A 17,974-nucleotide genomic window follows, 5' to 3' on the forward strand; every position below is an offset into this window, starting at 1 on the left:
CTTAGTGATTTTGTAGATTGATTCTTTGTAAACAATACACAAATTATTATTAACATTTGTGGCATTTATTTGAATGTGTGGAATTGCAGTTACAGTTTGCGTTGCAAGCTGATCAGTGCATCGAGTATGTAGAAGTTAGAAGAAAATTGGATAATTTGATCTTTAACTTGCTGGTCTTGTGTTTTATACTTTGCATTAGATACGTAATCATGATTGTTTTGTTATTGTGATATATCATCGAGATCTCTTTCCCATTAATATTAATTTGGGGTTTGAAAAGAAAGATAGTCACATTGGGGTGTATGTAGGGTGTGTTGTAAGACATGTAATTTTGTCTAAATATTCCTGCACAGACAAAATGGCAGAAGAATTGTCATGAAGAAACAAATGATCTATGTGCCATTCCTCAGAACATTTTTGCTACACGTCTTTTATTCCACAGAACCTCTTGAGTAGAAATATTGTCACAGATTGTCCCTGTGGGTTAACTTTTGCTAATTCCACGAGGCAGTTTGTTGTTTTTGTGGTGCAAACTAGTCTGCGTTAAACATTTGATGGTTTTGAGGTGTGGGTAAGTGCCTTATTTCTGCGTGAACTTCAGTTGACGACTGCTTTCGTATAATCTTTCACATCACCTGCATGTTTATATTAGTAACACATCATTATAAAACATTTCTTTTATGATGCCATGGCTATAACTGAAGGGGTGATGCAACAAACAACATGCCAGTCTCTCAGCTCTGATGTTCACAATGTTCCCCAGTTGCATATTGCACATTTCAGTGATTATAAGGAAACAAAATGTAGTGTTCTTTCTGAGATACTCTGTAGGTGAGAGCCTTCTCTGTATTGCTGTCTGTAGCTATTGATCGTAAATATAGGCCACATATCATGTAAGTATTAGCTACTGTCCACAGACCGGGAGAAAAGCCCTGCGGGGGAAGTCATTTCTGGGGCGGTGCAGGGGGAATGTTTACTATCAAGTGGACTAGAGGGCTGCTATTGGTGGGAAGTGTGATACGTTAGAATTTTATACTACTACACACAGATTGAAAACATCAAGCAGTTAAGAGTATGAAGATTTCTGTCTTCTGGGTTATCGCGCTGTGTAGTCTGGTCGATGTTTACCAACGTTTCAGAGGTCATATTTATCGCCCTGATAATGGAGGTAGTATGACCTCTGAAACGTTGGTTAACATCGACCAGACTACACAGCGCAACAACCCAGAAGACAGAAATCTTCATACTCACCGCTGTGAAAACCTCAAATCTTACAGTTTAGTAGAATAGCGTGTAGTGAGTGCACCTCTAATGTGTTCTGTGGGTGTTGTGATAATTTTCTAGATTAAATCACTGTGCCACTGTTTGTTCAGTGGTTGTGGAACAAATGCTTTTAGGATGGGTCGTCACTCACCGCAAAATCTTGCACATGCGCGTATATCAAAATTCCTAGCAGGGATTTTCTCTTGGTCTGTGGACTGTAATATATATGAAAACTTGGTTATCAGATTTTGTTTTCTGAAAAGTTGTTCACAGTCATTATACATTATAAATTCTTCCTGTCCGGCCTGACTGCCTGAGACAGAATGACTTTTCGGATATGTGATTGGGATAAAAATATTTTTGGTTAGAATTTCTCTTGTTATTGGTCACAAATAAAATTTATCCAAAAAACCTTTGTTCAGTGGAACATAGTTTGGTACCCATTGTGTTAATTTTTCTTAGGAGTAAGATAGAAGAAATGAATGGCTTTATATTTTACATTGTAATGCAGCTAGTGATTAAAGACACACAGTTTGTGTCAAGTATAGAATAAAATTATGATAATTATAGTTGGTCTTTTCTTGTTATGAACTTTTAGAATGAAATTTTAGAATTACTGAATGTTTCATGTTCTGTTGTATTGTCCTTCTTTTTTCCATGTACTGAATTAATTTTTTTTTCATTCAAATACATGTTGCAAGGTAGGACATATGCAGGATGTTATTTTGTACATTGTATATTGTGCTTGTTTAAAATACCTTGGCATGAATATGTTCTATGTATAAGAAATAATTTTTTCCCCCCAAAGCCTTGGTGACGCCTGTCTTGTTTTTTTTCGCAGTAGTGTCTACTACGATCCCTTCTTAGCAGCACATGCAGCCACTGCAGACCCTAACTATAGATTACAGGTAACCATTTCTTTGTTTTTTATCCTTGAAATATTGTTCATTGCTGTCTTGATATCGTACTGTTTTGAACGTTTTGTATTTTATTGCAGTTTTCAATATACTGTTATATTTCTCAAAAATTAACTGAATTGTGTCAGATATGTAAGAATTTGATTGTGAAATTAACCCATTCTCTTAAGATTTACCCATTCATCTGTTTGGGAGTGAATGAAAAGATTATTGTTGTGTAACCATTAATCATGTGAAGATTTCTGTCTTCTGGGTTGTTGTGCTGTATAGTCTGGTCGATGTTAACCAACGTTTCAGAGGTCATACTGCCTCCGTCATTAGGGTGAGGCTTAACAACCCAGAAGACAGAAATCTTCATACTCACCGCCGTGAAAACCTCAAATCTTACATTAATCATATATTTTATTAGTCTGTATGTTAAAGTTTTCTGCTGAATGATTTGCTGTCCTTTTTATATGAAAATTGGAAGTGACATTTTCATTTGCTTCAGTTATTATCATGGTAGAACTTGTTTTGCTTTAAAATTGCATTATATTTAAGTTCAAATGAGATTTTAAGTGAATGGGTTGTAAGTATAAATAAAAACTACAAATGCTGTATTGTCTTCCTTAAGCCAAATTTGTCTTTGGTGTACTAGTCTTCTTGTTCCAAAAGAAGTTGTGCACATTGAGTGTATAATTCCGTTATCTTTGTACTCTAATGACTTGTGTATGGAAATGTGGTATTTCAAGTTGTAAAATTCTTGACTGTTTGTGGGATAAATGTTTGTGCATGAGCCACAGTGACTACTTACTACATTTATGGTTGTGAAATCTGAGAATTGATCAAACTGTATGCAGTGTTATCACATACTTCACTACATTAATTATTCAAACCAAAATTGCCAGAATCCATGTCCTTTATCAGAACATGGGTTGAAATTGGAGATTACAAGCACAAAATTTTGAACTCTTATTTCAGTGTCCCTGAAAGACACTTAATTTTAACTATTTAAAGTAAGACAGATTATCAAAGGATCAAACTTGTTAAGTATTTTTACAGTTCCACCATTGGACATGGTTTGGAACCTCATTTAACAAAACCATAATTGGAGTTGATTTTGTGCAAGGACTGATTGCTTTGGCATGGCCAGTGCGTAATTTATTCAGTGTCTAGGACTTAGTGGTTTAGAAGCATGGCCTTACCTGTGCCTTATCATGCTGATGCACTTGCGTGGGAATGTTATAGTTTTTATTCTGAGTGCCTGTTACGATTTTCTCAGGTTGCGAGATATTTCACGTGCATATTATTTGTAAATACACATATCATCCCGCGAAGTATCTGATTTTAGAATAGAATTTAAGCAAAAGATTATTCTGCTTAGTTTAGAGTTTATGAAAGTTGCAGTTTTTAATTAACTCTGTTGTTTTTGTCATACTGGCTTTTTTATTTATAAGCCATTTTATTTGAGCTTCTCATAATGTGTGGGTTATATTCAACCAATACTAAATAGAATATAAATTTTCTTCGTGTACTGCTCAGTACCACATTTGTGTTCATGTATTTCAAATGTTTTGAATTATGTGCAGACATCTCATATATTGAAGATGGCTGTCTTCTGGGTTGTTGCACCGTGTATTGTGGTGGAAGTGTACCGATGTTTCAGAGGTCCTTGCCAACTCCATTATCAGGGCGATGGACGCAGCAAGGACCTCTGAAACATCAGTAAACTTCTACCTGAATACACAGTGCAAAAACCCAGAAGAGAGCCTTCTTCAGACTCACCGCCGTGAAAACCTCAAATCCTACATCTCATATATTTTTAAAACGCGATGTTGCATAATACAGAAATTTTAGCATGTAAATTTTGTTGTCATTAAATTGGTAATACACTTAAGCCAGATAACGCTTACTATTTATGGTTTGGACATGTTTATTGAATTTTCATTAGTTTTGAGTGATATAAGAAGGAAAGTGGTCCCCCCACCCCATGCACACACGTGAGCGTGGAACCCTTTAGTTTTGTGGATCACAGATGTGTAATTTGCAGTTTTCATAAACACTCCAGTGATTTTGAGTCAAAAAAGTTTTCAAAGAAATTAGTGTTTTTGTTACTATCACTAGCACACCTAATCGTTGATACTGTTGTCATAGTTGACTTTTGCGTCCTTTCTGTTTGCGTTGAATGTTGGATGTGTCTGTTTTAACAAATTTTGCCCAGTTTATGTGCAGTGTTTTATTTATTAGATGATTGGAGGAGTTGCTCTTTTGGATTAATAATGTATTTTCTTTAACTCTTTGGGTGCTATTCATTTCTATAGAAGTATTTCTGTTTCCATGCCACCAGTGCTATACACATCTGTAGAAGCATTTGACACACAAGCTCTTTATCGCATGATTATTCAGCTTGGGCCAATCTGGCTACTGAAATTACATAGTCTGACATTTTTGGATGCTTTATAGAAATTTCCAGTGGCATGGTAACATTTCTCTGTCTCACTGGAAGAGTAAATTTTGTATTTAAAGAATAGGCTTTTAGTCGGTACTAGTAAACATGCCATACAAATTGTGATGATAGTGTATTTAGTGATAGTGAAAATATAACTGCGTTCATCTTGATCAGATTTATCAGACACAAATAAGGTACATGGACTAGAAATAAAGAGATTCACAAGAAAAACCTACGGTAGTAGTATTGACCCAGTACAGGGCATTAGAGAAATGAAGTACATAGAGGATTAATATTTTATACCAGTATTTACGTGACACGCATAAAGTGTGTGTAGGAAAAGAGGCTGCTCTACAACACAACACTGTGTTAGTATTTGTACAAAGCAAGTCATAAAGAAGAAGCTCTGTTGAGTGTGAGATTGATTGTAGAAAAAGAATCATTGTTATAATGGTACTCAAAATTATAGAAGGCACTGTTGGTTTGAATTTATGATCAGTATGTTGACTCCTTCATTAACACAGTATGATCGTCTGGGTAGTATATCAGATTTGCTTTCATAATTTAAGTGCAACGTGAATGAGGTAGATTCTGTCTTCTGGGTTGTTGCGCTGTGTAATCTGGTCGATTTTTACCAGCGTTTCAGAGGTCATACACCTCCGCCATCATCGCCACGATGATGGAGGCAGTGTGACCTGAAACGTTGGTAAACATGTACCATACCACACAGCGCAACAACCCAGAAGACAGAAATCTTCATACTCACTGCTGTGAAAACCTCAAATCTTACGCGAATGAGGTAATCTTAATTTTTAATTGATAACTTCTCATATATGTTTCAGAAGTGAATTTATCGAGAAACTACTATTACTACTAAATTAGTATTACTAAGTAATAGTAATTTTTTTAAAAATACTTTGTGGCACATTGAGAAGATACTAAAATTTTTTGTGTTGAACAGTTACTGGGAACAGAATAAGAAATTATGAAATACTGTTTTTATTTTAATATTGTTTCGATGAATGAACTTCTTTTACGATATTTTCCTAAGGGTCGGCCTTACATGTGCAATAGTACTTTTATTTATAGTTCATATTAATACATACTGCATATAAATTACGGTCCATAGAAGATGATAAGCTTACATGCTGTATGTTTAATGCATTGTGTGTGTTGCCAGATAATGTTGCATATGTCAGGGTGTCTAACAATTTGCAGGGTGGACTGCTACATGAACCTGTTTGCTTACATACAAAGTTTTACGATCTTTACTTTCATTCTTTTGTAATTCATATATATATATTTGACTAATATAAATTAGTATGTATCCATGTTATTTAAACTTATGTTATTACTATTTTTGCCAAAAGAACGTTAAGAAATAAAATGATTAATTCTCGTCTGCACTTTATTTTGTGCATATATTTAATGAATTTTGAATACGGAAATAATGTTTTTTGCTTTTGTAATGAAGGTTAAAAAGATTAGTTCTTGTTATAAAAGTTACCACTGAGAATGCAGTTGCTGTAGCATTTAGCCCCACCCCCAAAAGTATAGTGTTATTCCATAGAAAATCGAAAGGACATAACATATTTTTGTATTATTTCTTATTGTTTTTAAGCCCGTTTCTAGTTGGCAGTAAACTATAAAAAACATGATTGCATTGGCAAATGTTCCAATGGTATTTTAATGAATCTGAAGAGAGCCTGGAACTGTTAGGCACCCTGTTACTATATCTATGTCTGTGTGTTTGAGAGGCTGTTTCTTGTTTCAGGCTGGGAACCCTGCAAATGAGGTAAAAGTGGTTGTTTGCTATTTGAATGAAGTATTTTGAATCTCCTAATATGCATCGCTTTTTTGTATCTCCCAAAAGGCTCGTGAAACTTGAATGGAAAATAATTTATGCTGTATGCACTAGATTTTGATTGCATATATACTTTTAACCAGCTAGATCTTTGCTTGTAATGTTTGACAAAATGGAAGTCCAGAGTATGTAGTTTGGAGTCCACAGATTGGTTTTAAGGCTCACCACAAGAAACTGGCAAGGTCTGTCTGAAGGCATCGAGCGATTCCTTGTAAATTCCAGATACTTTTAATTGTAACCTCACTCATATCCTTTCATATCACAGTAATTGCAAAGCTGTACTTAATATACCTACTCACGTACCCACAATTAGGAATAGAAAATATACTGTAATTCGAATATTTCTGTCTTCTGGGTTGTTGCGCTGCGTAGTCTGGTCGATGTTAACCAATGTTTTGGAGGTCATACTGCCTCTGTCATCGCCCTGATGACGGAGGCAGTATGACCTCTGAAACGTTGGTTAACATCGATCAGACTACACAGCGCAACAATCCAGAAGACAGGAATCTTCATACTCACTGCTGTGAATACCTCAAATCTTACGTAATGTAATTCCTCTGTGATAGCATTTGCTGTTGCACGTAATTTTGGGTCAGTTGCAAACACGGTGGACATCATTTGACCTGCTAATGACTTGCACTGTCAATATGTAAAGGTATCTAACGTGCCGAGTGTTTGGCGTGTCTGCTTACAAGCTAGCTTGGTTAATTGGAAAATATATAATGGTCATTTGGGATTTGGTTGGTGATATGAGCATGGTAATTGTGATGGGAAGGACATGGTATTGTAATGCCAGTGCTAAATGTATATCTGATGGATTTTAATTTGAAATTGAGATTGGCAGATCTAATGGCAAATGGTTTCAGCAAGTTGAGTTGAAGTTGGCACTGCCAAAATCTAAATGTTCTTATAGTTGCACTTGCCTCCACATTGAGAGCTATAAATTTGTTTTTATTACTATCATTATTATTTATATATGCCTTGTTTGTAGTGTAGTAGTATTGTGATTTAGGAGCAGTTCACACAGATATTTAATGCATAAATTAATACATATTTTTAGCTTAGTTCTTTAATTAAATTGTTTGTATTTGTTCAAAAGAGAGGATTTATGTTTTGAGTTTCTGCTTTTCCATGCAGACATTACAAGGTGACATACCGATGTCAGCTGGAGCCATTGCTTGCCAACTGTGGACTCAATGTTGAGTGTTGCTGTAGAGAGTAGTTTGGCTTGGTTATGCTCACTGCCAGTTGGAAGTGGTTGCTGCTGCTGCATGCCGGTTATAATTGTGTTGCAGGCCGCCGCAGCAGCTGCGACCCCGCTACTAAAAACCCCTCTGTCGACTGCCCAACAGGCGAGTTATGCGGCAGCTGCCAGCTACACGGCCGTTGCCGCGCGTGCTTACGGTGCCGCAGCCGCTGCAGCGCAACCTGTGGCAGGCTATGCTGCTGTTGCGGGGTGAGTCAGGACTTGACATTGGAGAGACGTATTGCCCAGGACTGAGTAAAATATGAGGCATTAACAAGTGTGTTAATGAGAGCTTAGTTATAGAAATTTTAAGCTTTGGAAACCACTTTATATTTACTGTAAACACGCATTGTTCCTGTGTAGGAATTAACCAAATTTGTTGAGTCCAGTATAAAGAGTGTTCATTTTATCATGCAAGTCAACTTCGCAGACCCTGTGTGATCCATGTGCAAGGTGGAATTGGTCACCTGATAGATATACAACAACTTAGAACTTAAGTGGTTAGGGAGGAGTGAGGGACTGTTGGCATGGCATCCAAAACAAGCATAACCAGACTGTACAATGCAACATCCCAGAAGATAGCCATTGTTATTCAATGTCAACTCAGTTCATTGACCTATTTGAGAAAGCAAGGTGGGTTACCAGGAAAGTAGAAAGGTCTTAGTTACAGCTGAGCAGTAGATGCTGAAATTTCAAAGAAACTATTGCGGTAGATGGCACACTTTGGAACTTCGGACTGTTTACTCTCTTCTCGGAGCAGAATTGTGTGCAATTCAAAGCCATGGCGAAAAAACTTGAGTGAGAGAAGCCGTGATACTTCTGTGTAACAGAGTAATCTTCTTGGTTGCTGGTTTGAATTCCCAAGTTCCAAATTGGCTTTCATCTGTGAGTTTGATGTGAAGCTATGCGGAACTTATTTATTTAAGGATGTGTCTTGAGGATGTTGCACACAGAATATTTATTGTTCATATCTCTAGTGGTTTCCATTGACTTAAAATGAAATATGTGAAAATTTGAGATATTCTGGAGGATATGCCTGAAAGCACCTTAACCTCTGTTTTCCATGCCATTATCCTCAAAAGTCCTACCGTTTCATTTTACTCTCCAATGTCCGTTCTGATCACCACTAATACAGAATACACTCTCCAAGTTCCTTGTACTCCCATAGCTTTTGGCAGATACTGAAAAACGTTTTGAGATATATAGTTAATATGATATTTCAGAAATTACATTTTGTCATTGTATGCAACCTGTCATTCTGTGTCAATGCCATCTGAGGCATGAAGGTGACCACTCACCTCTCCCTAGTCCCTGAAGTTAAATTTGCTTTGAGCCATACTTCGGCTCACATGCCAAGCTCTAGTTATCACTTTTGAAATTTGAAGCTAAAGAAATTTTTTTGCATTGCTTCTGCATTTCAAATTTTAGAATACGGGTAACCCTCGATTTGCGTCAATTCAGAATAACGCTGCTTTTGGAACCGGCAAGTCAAAAAGTGAAAACAATTATATTTTACCATTATTTATAACGTTTTACAATGTATCTCGTACCGATTCTTATAATTAATCGTAATTCTTACATCACAGATTTTGAATAAAAATTAAAAATACTCATTGCTAAGTAGTTGCGAGATAATCTCCTAAAAATCCGCCAGCATTGCGCAACAGTCGCGTGAACATTGGTCACTCTTCACAGTGAGTCATTTGCGTTCAGCCTGATAAGGGAGTAAGGAAAAATGCCCTCAGTTCGCTTCTTGTTGACACATTGAATGTGCTGAAAACTGTGCACTAAACATGTTTGTGATGTTGTTCGGCCACTATTCTGCAGTAGCAACTGTTTTATTTTTATAAATTGTAAAAGAGCCACAATGTCTGGTAAGAGAAGTGAATGTGTTGCTAAAAAGTTGCATAGGTCTATTGCATTAGAAGATAACATAGGCGTAATTTGTAGAATAGAAGGTGGTGATACCCGTCGTAATGTGCGCAGAAGTATGAAGTTGCCTCCTTCCACTGTGACTACCATAATGAAAAATTCATATAAAAAGTGATAGTGGAACCAAGGTTCCGGAGAATTAGACGTAAATACGTCTATACGGAAAGGAAGTTTATATATTGGCTTTATTCTAAATATTTCCTTTATACCCGCTTTACAATTGAGTAAAGTTTGATTAAGACTTTGCTTATTTAACTTGAATTAGCTACGCTTAAGATGGGTCTGTGATAGCTGAATGTAATGTAAAGTAATGAAATGTAATGTAAGGTAATGTAATGAAATTGAATAAAAATTTTCTTGGATATTATCCATCGTCTAGTAAATATAAAACATAAAACAACGTTTTATATTTACTAGACGATGGATAATATCCAAGAAAAATTTTATTCAATTGACTCTTCACCATCGTCAAGAAGTTTTAGATTTGATAATGTAATGAAATGTTTTATAGGTAACAAGAATGCCGAGTAAACAGATGACGTTTACTAGGTAACAACAGTGCCGAGTAATGTAACGTTTCCTAGGTAACAACAATGCTAAGTAAACAGATGACGTTTCCTAGGTAACAATAATGCCGAGTAAACAATTGACGTTTCCAAGGTAACATAACAATGCAGTTACACTTTTTCGTTTCACTTTTTGCCGAATGACACTGACCCTAAAATATAGACGTATTTACGTCAATAAAACAGTCAATGCAACAGGCTACGAGAGTAAGTGCAATGCAAGTGAGTTATAGCAGAAGTAAACGTTTAGAAAGAATAGAGAAATTACTGTTGCTGTGGGTGGATGACATGAATCGAAAAAACGTTCCCTTGACTGAAATTGCTATCACGGATAAGGCGAAGTCAATTTTTGAGGAACTTTTTTGGGTGCCAGGAACACATGTCATTGATTTACATTATAAAAAAAGTTTCAATTTACGCCAATTCCATTTACGCCAGTTCGTCCAGGAACGCATCCCCGGCGTAAATCGAGGGTTACCTATACTATATTAAATGGCTCTAGTGTTGCTCCTATTTCACAAGGTCATGCGTGTGTCCATCATGTTGTTAATATTGTTTGTAAATGTAATACTGCCCCACTACACGACATGAAGGCACTTGGGGGAAGGGACGTTTAGCTCCCATGCCTACTTGACCTTAACACTAGACGGAGGTGAGTGATAGCATCACGCCTTGGCTGCACTTTTCCCCGAGGGGATGACATCCAGTACCCATTGGATAGGCGGCTTAGTACATCACAGAGCCAGTCTGGATGCAGAGACTTGAAGAAAAGTCTTTGCCCATGCCAGGGATCAAACCCTGTGAGTATGTCAGAAGGTGCTAATGTCATTGGTTTCACCTCAGATTTATAGTTGCACTTTTGCTTAATTATTTTTCAGTTATGGTCGTGAGTATGCAGATCCTTATCTCGGCCATAGCATAGGACCTGTTGCCGGTTATGGGGTAAGTAGTCATTTACACTGTGTGGAACTTGTATTGGTACATGACTGATAGTGATATAGAACTAGTTATCCCATTGGTGGAAGACTAAATTTAGTCTGTTTCAAAATTAGTCAGTGTATTTTAAGTGACATATTTTCAATTATGGGGTCCGCAGTGGCCACGTGGTCTGAGGCATGGGTCTTGTGCTGCTTGGTTGTGGGGACCGTGGGTTCGAATCCCACTCAAGCCATGGATGTTTTTCTGTGTTGTGCTGTCCTGTAAATAGGTAGAGGCCTTGTGACGGGCCGATCCCTCGTCCAAGGAGTCCTACCGAATGTCCATATATCAAACCAACTAAAAAGATGGGGACCCGTAAAGCGTACCGGAAAATGTACAAACATTGTTAAAACCGGACAAAGAAGATGTTTTCAATTATTATTCAGTCACAGCCAGTAGAAGTAATGAGGCACTATTTTAGCACCATAATGTAAATCATTCAAGAGGTGACGGGAAATAGTTTAATACGTTCTGGGAACTTTGGCCTGGAGGAGAGATCCTTCAGTGTGGATCTTCTTATCACTTATCCAGTGGGGCAAAAATTGATGGGGTGATGGGTAGATGCATATAATGCCCAGATATGGATTATACTTTCCATACAACTAGATAAATGATGAGCTAAGAGTTTTTTCACCACCACAAGTATTTCATATCTCAGATATGTTATTTATTTGATGCAGAAGTCAGTAGGCCAGCTAATTTTCTTCATTCCCCATAGCAATTTTTCACTGTGGTATGTAGGCACCCAGTTTTATAACTATTTTTATACAGCATCGGATTTGTGGTTCTCATCGCAGTGAGTATGAAGATGGCTATCTTTTGGATTGTAGCACTATGTAGTCTGGCAGAAGTTTACCAGTGTTTCAGAGGCCATTGCTGCTTCAATAATCTCTTAGGATCATTGCCCTGATGATGGAAGCAGCAGTGACCTCTGAAATGTTGGTAAAGTTTATCAGACTACATGGCACTACAACCCAGAAGACAGTTATCTTAATATTCATACATACATTCTGTAGTGTTTTGTGAGTTTGAAAAGAATAAATATGTAAAGTGTAAATTTTTAAAGATGTAAACCTTTATTTTTATTTACTTGGAATGGGCAAGAAGTCAGACTTAAAATAAAAATAGAAACATTTTATAATTGTTTTTTGTTGTAAGGAGATGTGGAAGGTATTATACTACAACTTTGATTAATTCATTAACATTTCATTTTGAGTGTATGCATGTTGTTTTAGTAGGTCCTTCAATTCCAGTGTGTCTGATGTTTCAGGCGGCAGTTTACCGCAGTGGGTACAATCGATTTGCACCATACTGAAGTGTCTGGGATGAGACATCGACACCAGCATACATGACACAACCACAACTTGCACCTTGCCTCATCCGTCACTTTATCAAGCGTCATCATCTCGTCATATATCACATCACCTTCTATTGTGGCATCCATTCTGTCGGACACCATAGGAGAAACATCTCTGAAATGTCGGGAAAACTATCCTTTCGTCTCACCCTGAGGCAAGAAAGTGGACTTGTTACATAGTTTGGCAGCTATGTTAGATGGCTGCGACAGACACTGTAGTGGTGTGAGTGAGAATTTTGCCAACCACACGTCCAGTATTTGGATGATTGGTGGGAATCAGCACACCTCACTTAAGATTTTGATTATGATTTTGAAAGGCTACAAATTTTTTATTATTATTATGTCTAGTGTTTTTTGGTTATTTCTCATTTGTTCCTCATTATTAAGTAGGGTGCGTAGTTAATATGTTTACAGGCTTCCAACTCAACACAGGAACATCAGAACAATTAAAATTTAAAACTAATGGTGTTAAATGTTCTGATATTTATTGATTAATTGGTTGATTAGTAACTTTAAATCATATGTTTATGATTGTGTATAAAGCAGGGAATTTGCCCTGAACAAAATACCACGTTACTTCTTTGGTTGAGTTTTATCAGTAGATCATGGCACTGAAACCCGCCCTCCTCTGTTGTTTCCCATTGCCAGACTGCCATATGTTTTGAAATTTAAACCAATTGAACACCATACTTTTAAGCAGGACTAGATACTTCACGATCTCCGCCGCTCTTGTTTGGAGATAATTTGTGTCATCTAATGTAAGTTTATGTTTATGATTTATTCTTTGTTGCTCGCAGTTAATTTTCACATACATATTTATTATAAATGCAGCGCTCACCGGTGTGCTAGAAAAATGAATTTCTTATTTTGTTTTGATTAATGTTTGAGAGCACAAGCGTGCCATTTGAAGGTCTGTATTATCTCTGGAGCTTTGTGCTAGATCGGTTAAGCGCTCCAAGTCATTACCGTGAATCTTGTACATACAGACGTAGAGTCTCGGGCTGTTGATATACTCGGCAAACATCTACCATGTGGTGGTTTTTGTACATGTGATAAAGTATTTTCAGAACAGCATCATTTATATGAGACTTCGGATGATCAGCAGTTTTCTGTCTCATTTATGATTATGTGTTTATCGGTCAAATTGTTTCCTGCAAGAGATCATACTCATCACTTTTACAGATACTCATCTCATTAACGAGTGCAGAGGAGGAGGGTGGAGACTGTATTCTCATTGTTTTTGCCTGAAGATTCAGAATGTGTGAAAGGGAGTAGAAATGTATAGAGGGATAAATAATTACAAAGGGATTCTTGTGGACCACTAAACAGTAGGCCTAAATTTTATCTTGGTTACTTGTGACAGTTCGGAACCCAGAGTAATATGCCTCGATAGGCAGAATTGGAATGCTAAAAATTGAAACAAAAAATAATAGTTTTTGTTGCCAGTAACTGTTTGATGGCCCATAATATGTGTCCTTTTAGCACTGCTGATGTCCCCGAGCTGGAAGGATTTGAAGATCTGAAGCGGACATATCGGTTTGAATACTTTTTAATTAGTGTTTGTGTGTACCCATACATTTAAGCCAGTTCCCACGAAAAGCTCTCTCTTTAAAACTCATCGTGTGAATGACAGTGACTTATGAGTGACAGTTGTAATGGTGTGAACGAGACGATTAAACGCGTTCCAATGATTGTGTTAGGTTAGATACCAGTAGTTTAGTTGTAGGGAAAGAACACTGACTGTAATGTGTATTCAGCTTTGTGACTCTTTGTCAAATCAACTCTTTACAGATCCCACCAGGGATTTATTTTAGATGTAAAAATACACAGTTTTTAGTTCGCTAGCTAGGAAGTATAAAATGTAGAATTATAGTAATATTAACACTACATAAAATTATATTTCCTGAAGCTCTCGTGTAGGGACATGTTTTATATTCAACATTTGAAAGGGTAAACAGCAACTGATACAAATGTGTAATGACGGGGCATTTTTCATAATATTCTAGAATTTCAAGTTTGAACCTAAGCAGGAGCTTGTTACCGCCTATCTCATTGGTCTGAATTTTGAAAGCATAGGGAGTTTTTGGCAACAGCAAGTGATACCCAAGTGGTACTGACAAACCAAAGACATGACCAGTATTTTATATGCTCAATTTCAAAAAGCGGTATACACGCCAACAAGTGACGGATCACATTGGCCTGCATTTCATTTCTGTAGTTGATACTGTTTTCAAATTCCTCTAATCCGTCGTACAGAGTACGCAGCAGGGTGTCGAAAGTTTTGAAACCCTAACGTCTTCCGTTTAGGCACAATTTAAAACTTCTCTGCACATTGGTTGTTATCTAACATAAACAAGCACAAATGAAGAGATCTTTTTATATGTAATGTGAGCCGATTATGTTTATCTCTGTTGTTATATTTTTAAATTGCATATGGCTTTTCCTCTGTGGGAACCATGCTGTTTTAGTTTTGTTTCAGTAAATATGGCAACATGTGATGACTACAGCTGTTTAACAAGAATGTAGACATTTGATATGCACATGCGAGCTGTAGGTATTTTCGTGAGAATGTACAATAGATGGAAAGTGAGATTTATATATGTAAGATTTTGAAGACAAGTGAGTGAATATTCTTGTATGGGAGTGGACAACAGAAGAATGAATCTCAGCCAGAATGTACAAAGTTTCAACATTATTACTTGCCGTATTGTCTGTGTATTCATGGAATAAAACATGCTATCAACTTTCTAGCTTTTGTTTTATTGAATTTTAGAAGTTTATGAACATAACATCCAGTTCCTTGTAACTTAGGATGCTTATACATTTACGTACAAAATCCCGTTTTATTACCATTTTCTTCTGAAGTGTGATTCTTTTTTATTACATGAAAACCATACTAATGAACTTCTGCTATGATGACTGAATTAACAGCACTTGAACTTTATTATGAGGGTAACCTAAATGGTTATTACAGAAGGAGAAATTTCTCTTAAATTTTAATTCAGTAAAAAATCCATAGCACAACTTCCTTCAGAGGGGAAGTAAAGCAGGCGGTCCCATGTCATAGATTTACGGCCATTAGATAAAAATAATGCAGTCCAAGAGTGCCTGGTTTCAGCTCGAGATTGCATGTCTGCACACTTATTTGGTAAGATTGTTTCCCACACTCCATCTTCATGATACTAGGGTTTGGATGTTCATGACCTAAAAAACCGAAAAATATGCATGCAAATATGCCCCAAAAATAGCTAAATATGAACTAATTTGTTATGAAAAAGTATTCGCCAAAATTTAAGAAAAATCATTTTGTATTTCAATCATGTTATTTATTTATATATGCATGTACAACTATTACATTACTTGATTTCCTAGCAATTTTAATCAAAAATCTCGGTCGCTTTAAGTTGTAAATGGCTTGTTTCGGATCAGCATCAAATGTTGATAATATGTGCTCCCATAAAAGAAGATAAATTTGAAAGAAGAGCCTTTCATCCATATCAAACTCATTAATCACATGTAAATAAATAAACAAAATCATAAACATTACGTACATTTCTTCATTCTCATTTCTTGGCAGCATTACGATATATAACGATATGCATTTTTAAGGTCTCAAATGAAAATCTTATTAGATTGTCGCACAATATGTTCTTGTAACTTGAGAAGCTCCTTTTGACATCACAAACGTTTCATGGCGTTACCAAAAAGTACAGCAATACAGGAGTGATTCACTGTATCAAGAAGGAGTAAGTCACCAGGGCGGTCAACAAAGAGCATGCCAATTACGACATTCGCTACATACCTGCCGCAGACATCCATTGTTTCATCAATTGAAACCCAAATCTTATTGTCGCCCTCAGTAAATGTAATTCTTTTTAGAACATCTTCATAACAGGCAGGTGCATAGTTTTTTCGTAGTGTTGATTCATCTGGAATTAACTTGAGTCATGTATTTCTCCAAGAAAGTTTTGAACTGCTTATTGTTCACTTTGTTCAGTTGCCAGACACCATCATTTCACACTGGTCCTTTGAAAATTCCGATGTTTGATGGTGAAGTTGTTGCAGTGTTATCGAACGGAAGTTGTTGCTCGCTTTGATGACTGGTTTGTCGGCTCAAATTATTTTAATGTTTTGCCGTATCACAATGTTGTTGCACACTAAATCGCTTACCAACTGTAACTTTAACTTCACAAAGTTTAAAGAACAGAATTATTCCATCAGAAATAAAATATTCCTTGCCAAAATCTTTAACAAAACCTCTTAACTTTGCACTTTCAGAACACTTCACTTTCGGCATCTTAACTAACTGAAGGATTCACTGTAAATGCCTGAGAAATGTAGTTACAAGCAAGAATTTTATACCCAAAATATGAATTTTATCCTCAAAATATAACCATGCGGTTTACGGCAGATTACAGTGAAACTCTGGAAGATGGTGCTCCACCTCATTGGGGTCTGTAGGTACGCGCGTACCTAGACAGGACATTTCCAGGAAGATGGATCGGCAGAGACGGTCCAATGCCTTGGCCTCCACGTTCACCAGACATAACACCACTGGATATTTTCCTGTGGGGTTATGTCAAGAGCAATGTGTTCCAAACACCAGTTAACGGACTTGGATGACCTGAAGACCCGTATCAGGAATGCGATCTCGGCTATTCCAGTGTACATGCTCCACAGAACATGGCAAGAGCTCGAATATCATCTGGATGTTCTCCATGCTACCAAGGGAGCCCACATCGAGGTCTACTGAGGTCAGTAAAAAACTTCCAGAGTTTCACTGTAATCTGCCGCAAACCGCATGTGGCTAGCTCAATTTGTTTGCGAGCCACAATTTTTCAAAACCACAAAGGGACTTTGTGGACACACTACTTAGCTTACTGATTGTTTCGTGTTGTTACAAAAAGTGACTTTATTTTAGCACAAGACTGAGATGAAGAGTATTGTTTCTCTGGAAGAATATTTCAAAAATCACTGTTATAAGTTTCTAATGCAACATTCTATGCAGATGTGTCATCTTGAAGGTCAAGTTCATCTTTCATACATGTTTGGGCCAAAGATGCTTAATTCTGAAATATCTTTAGTTGATACAACCAATGGATTTTCAGTGGGACAGAAAGGAACTCACAATTATATAAAATTCACTAACCAAGAATTAGGTTTTTCTTGGAAGTCTACACAGCAAATATGTGAGAAAATCATTTCATCTACATGCATTTTAATTCTTAAAAACGAAAATGTGTATGCCATTTCAGCTGAAGTCGCCTTCAATAAGCCTACAAGGTAGCTTTTATCGATCCACCTGTGCACGTCTGGAGCGTCGTGCTGTATAAATTCTTGGCTTCGTTTCTCTTTCTGGCCTGCAGCACCCCACTTATCGTAAGCAAATTCTCGTTTTGGCCTTTCTGCCCACTGAGCTACTG

General features: G+C 36.8%; 1 protein-coding gene across 27 annotated transcripts in view; it reads left to right on the top strand.

Moving 5' to 3' along the window:
- Rbfox1 (RNA-binding Fox protein 1) overlaps nt 1-15,299 on the top strand; it is a 351,925-nt gene extending 336,626 nt beyond the window's left edge. For 17 of the 27 annotated variants that reach the window (XM_087351496.1, XM_087351500.1, XM_087351495.1 and 14 more), the window contains 5 exons: nt 2,105-2,171; nt 6,383-6,403; nt 7,768-7,928; nt 11,095-11,158; nt 12,465-15,299. In XM_087351496.1, the coding sequence (XP_087207622.1) occupies nt 2,105-2,171; nt 6,383-6,403; nt 7,768-7,928; nt 11,095-11,158; nt 12,465-12,509 (358 nt within the window). In that variant the 3' untranslated portion in view covers nt 12,510-15,299. The remainder of the gene's footprint in view (nt 1-2,104; nt 2,172-6,382; nt 6,404-7,767; nt 7,929-11,094; nt 11,159-12,464) is intronic. The other 10 variants (XM_087351494.1, XM_087351487.1, XM_087351497.1 and 7 more) reach the window with 5 other exon arrangements.
- The last annotated feature ends 2,675 nt before the right edge of the window (nt 15,300-17,974 follow it).

This window comes from Zootermopsis nevadensis, unplaced genomic scaffold (assembly GCF_977971745.1).
Source record: "Zootermopsis nevadensis isolate Lab colony 2312 unplaced genomic scaffold, Znev_1.0 Znev_ptg000019l, whole genome shotgun sequence".
Lineage (NCBI taxonomy): Eukaryota > Metazoa > Arthropoda > Insecta > Blattodea > Termopsidae > Zootermopsis > Zootermopsis nevadensis.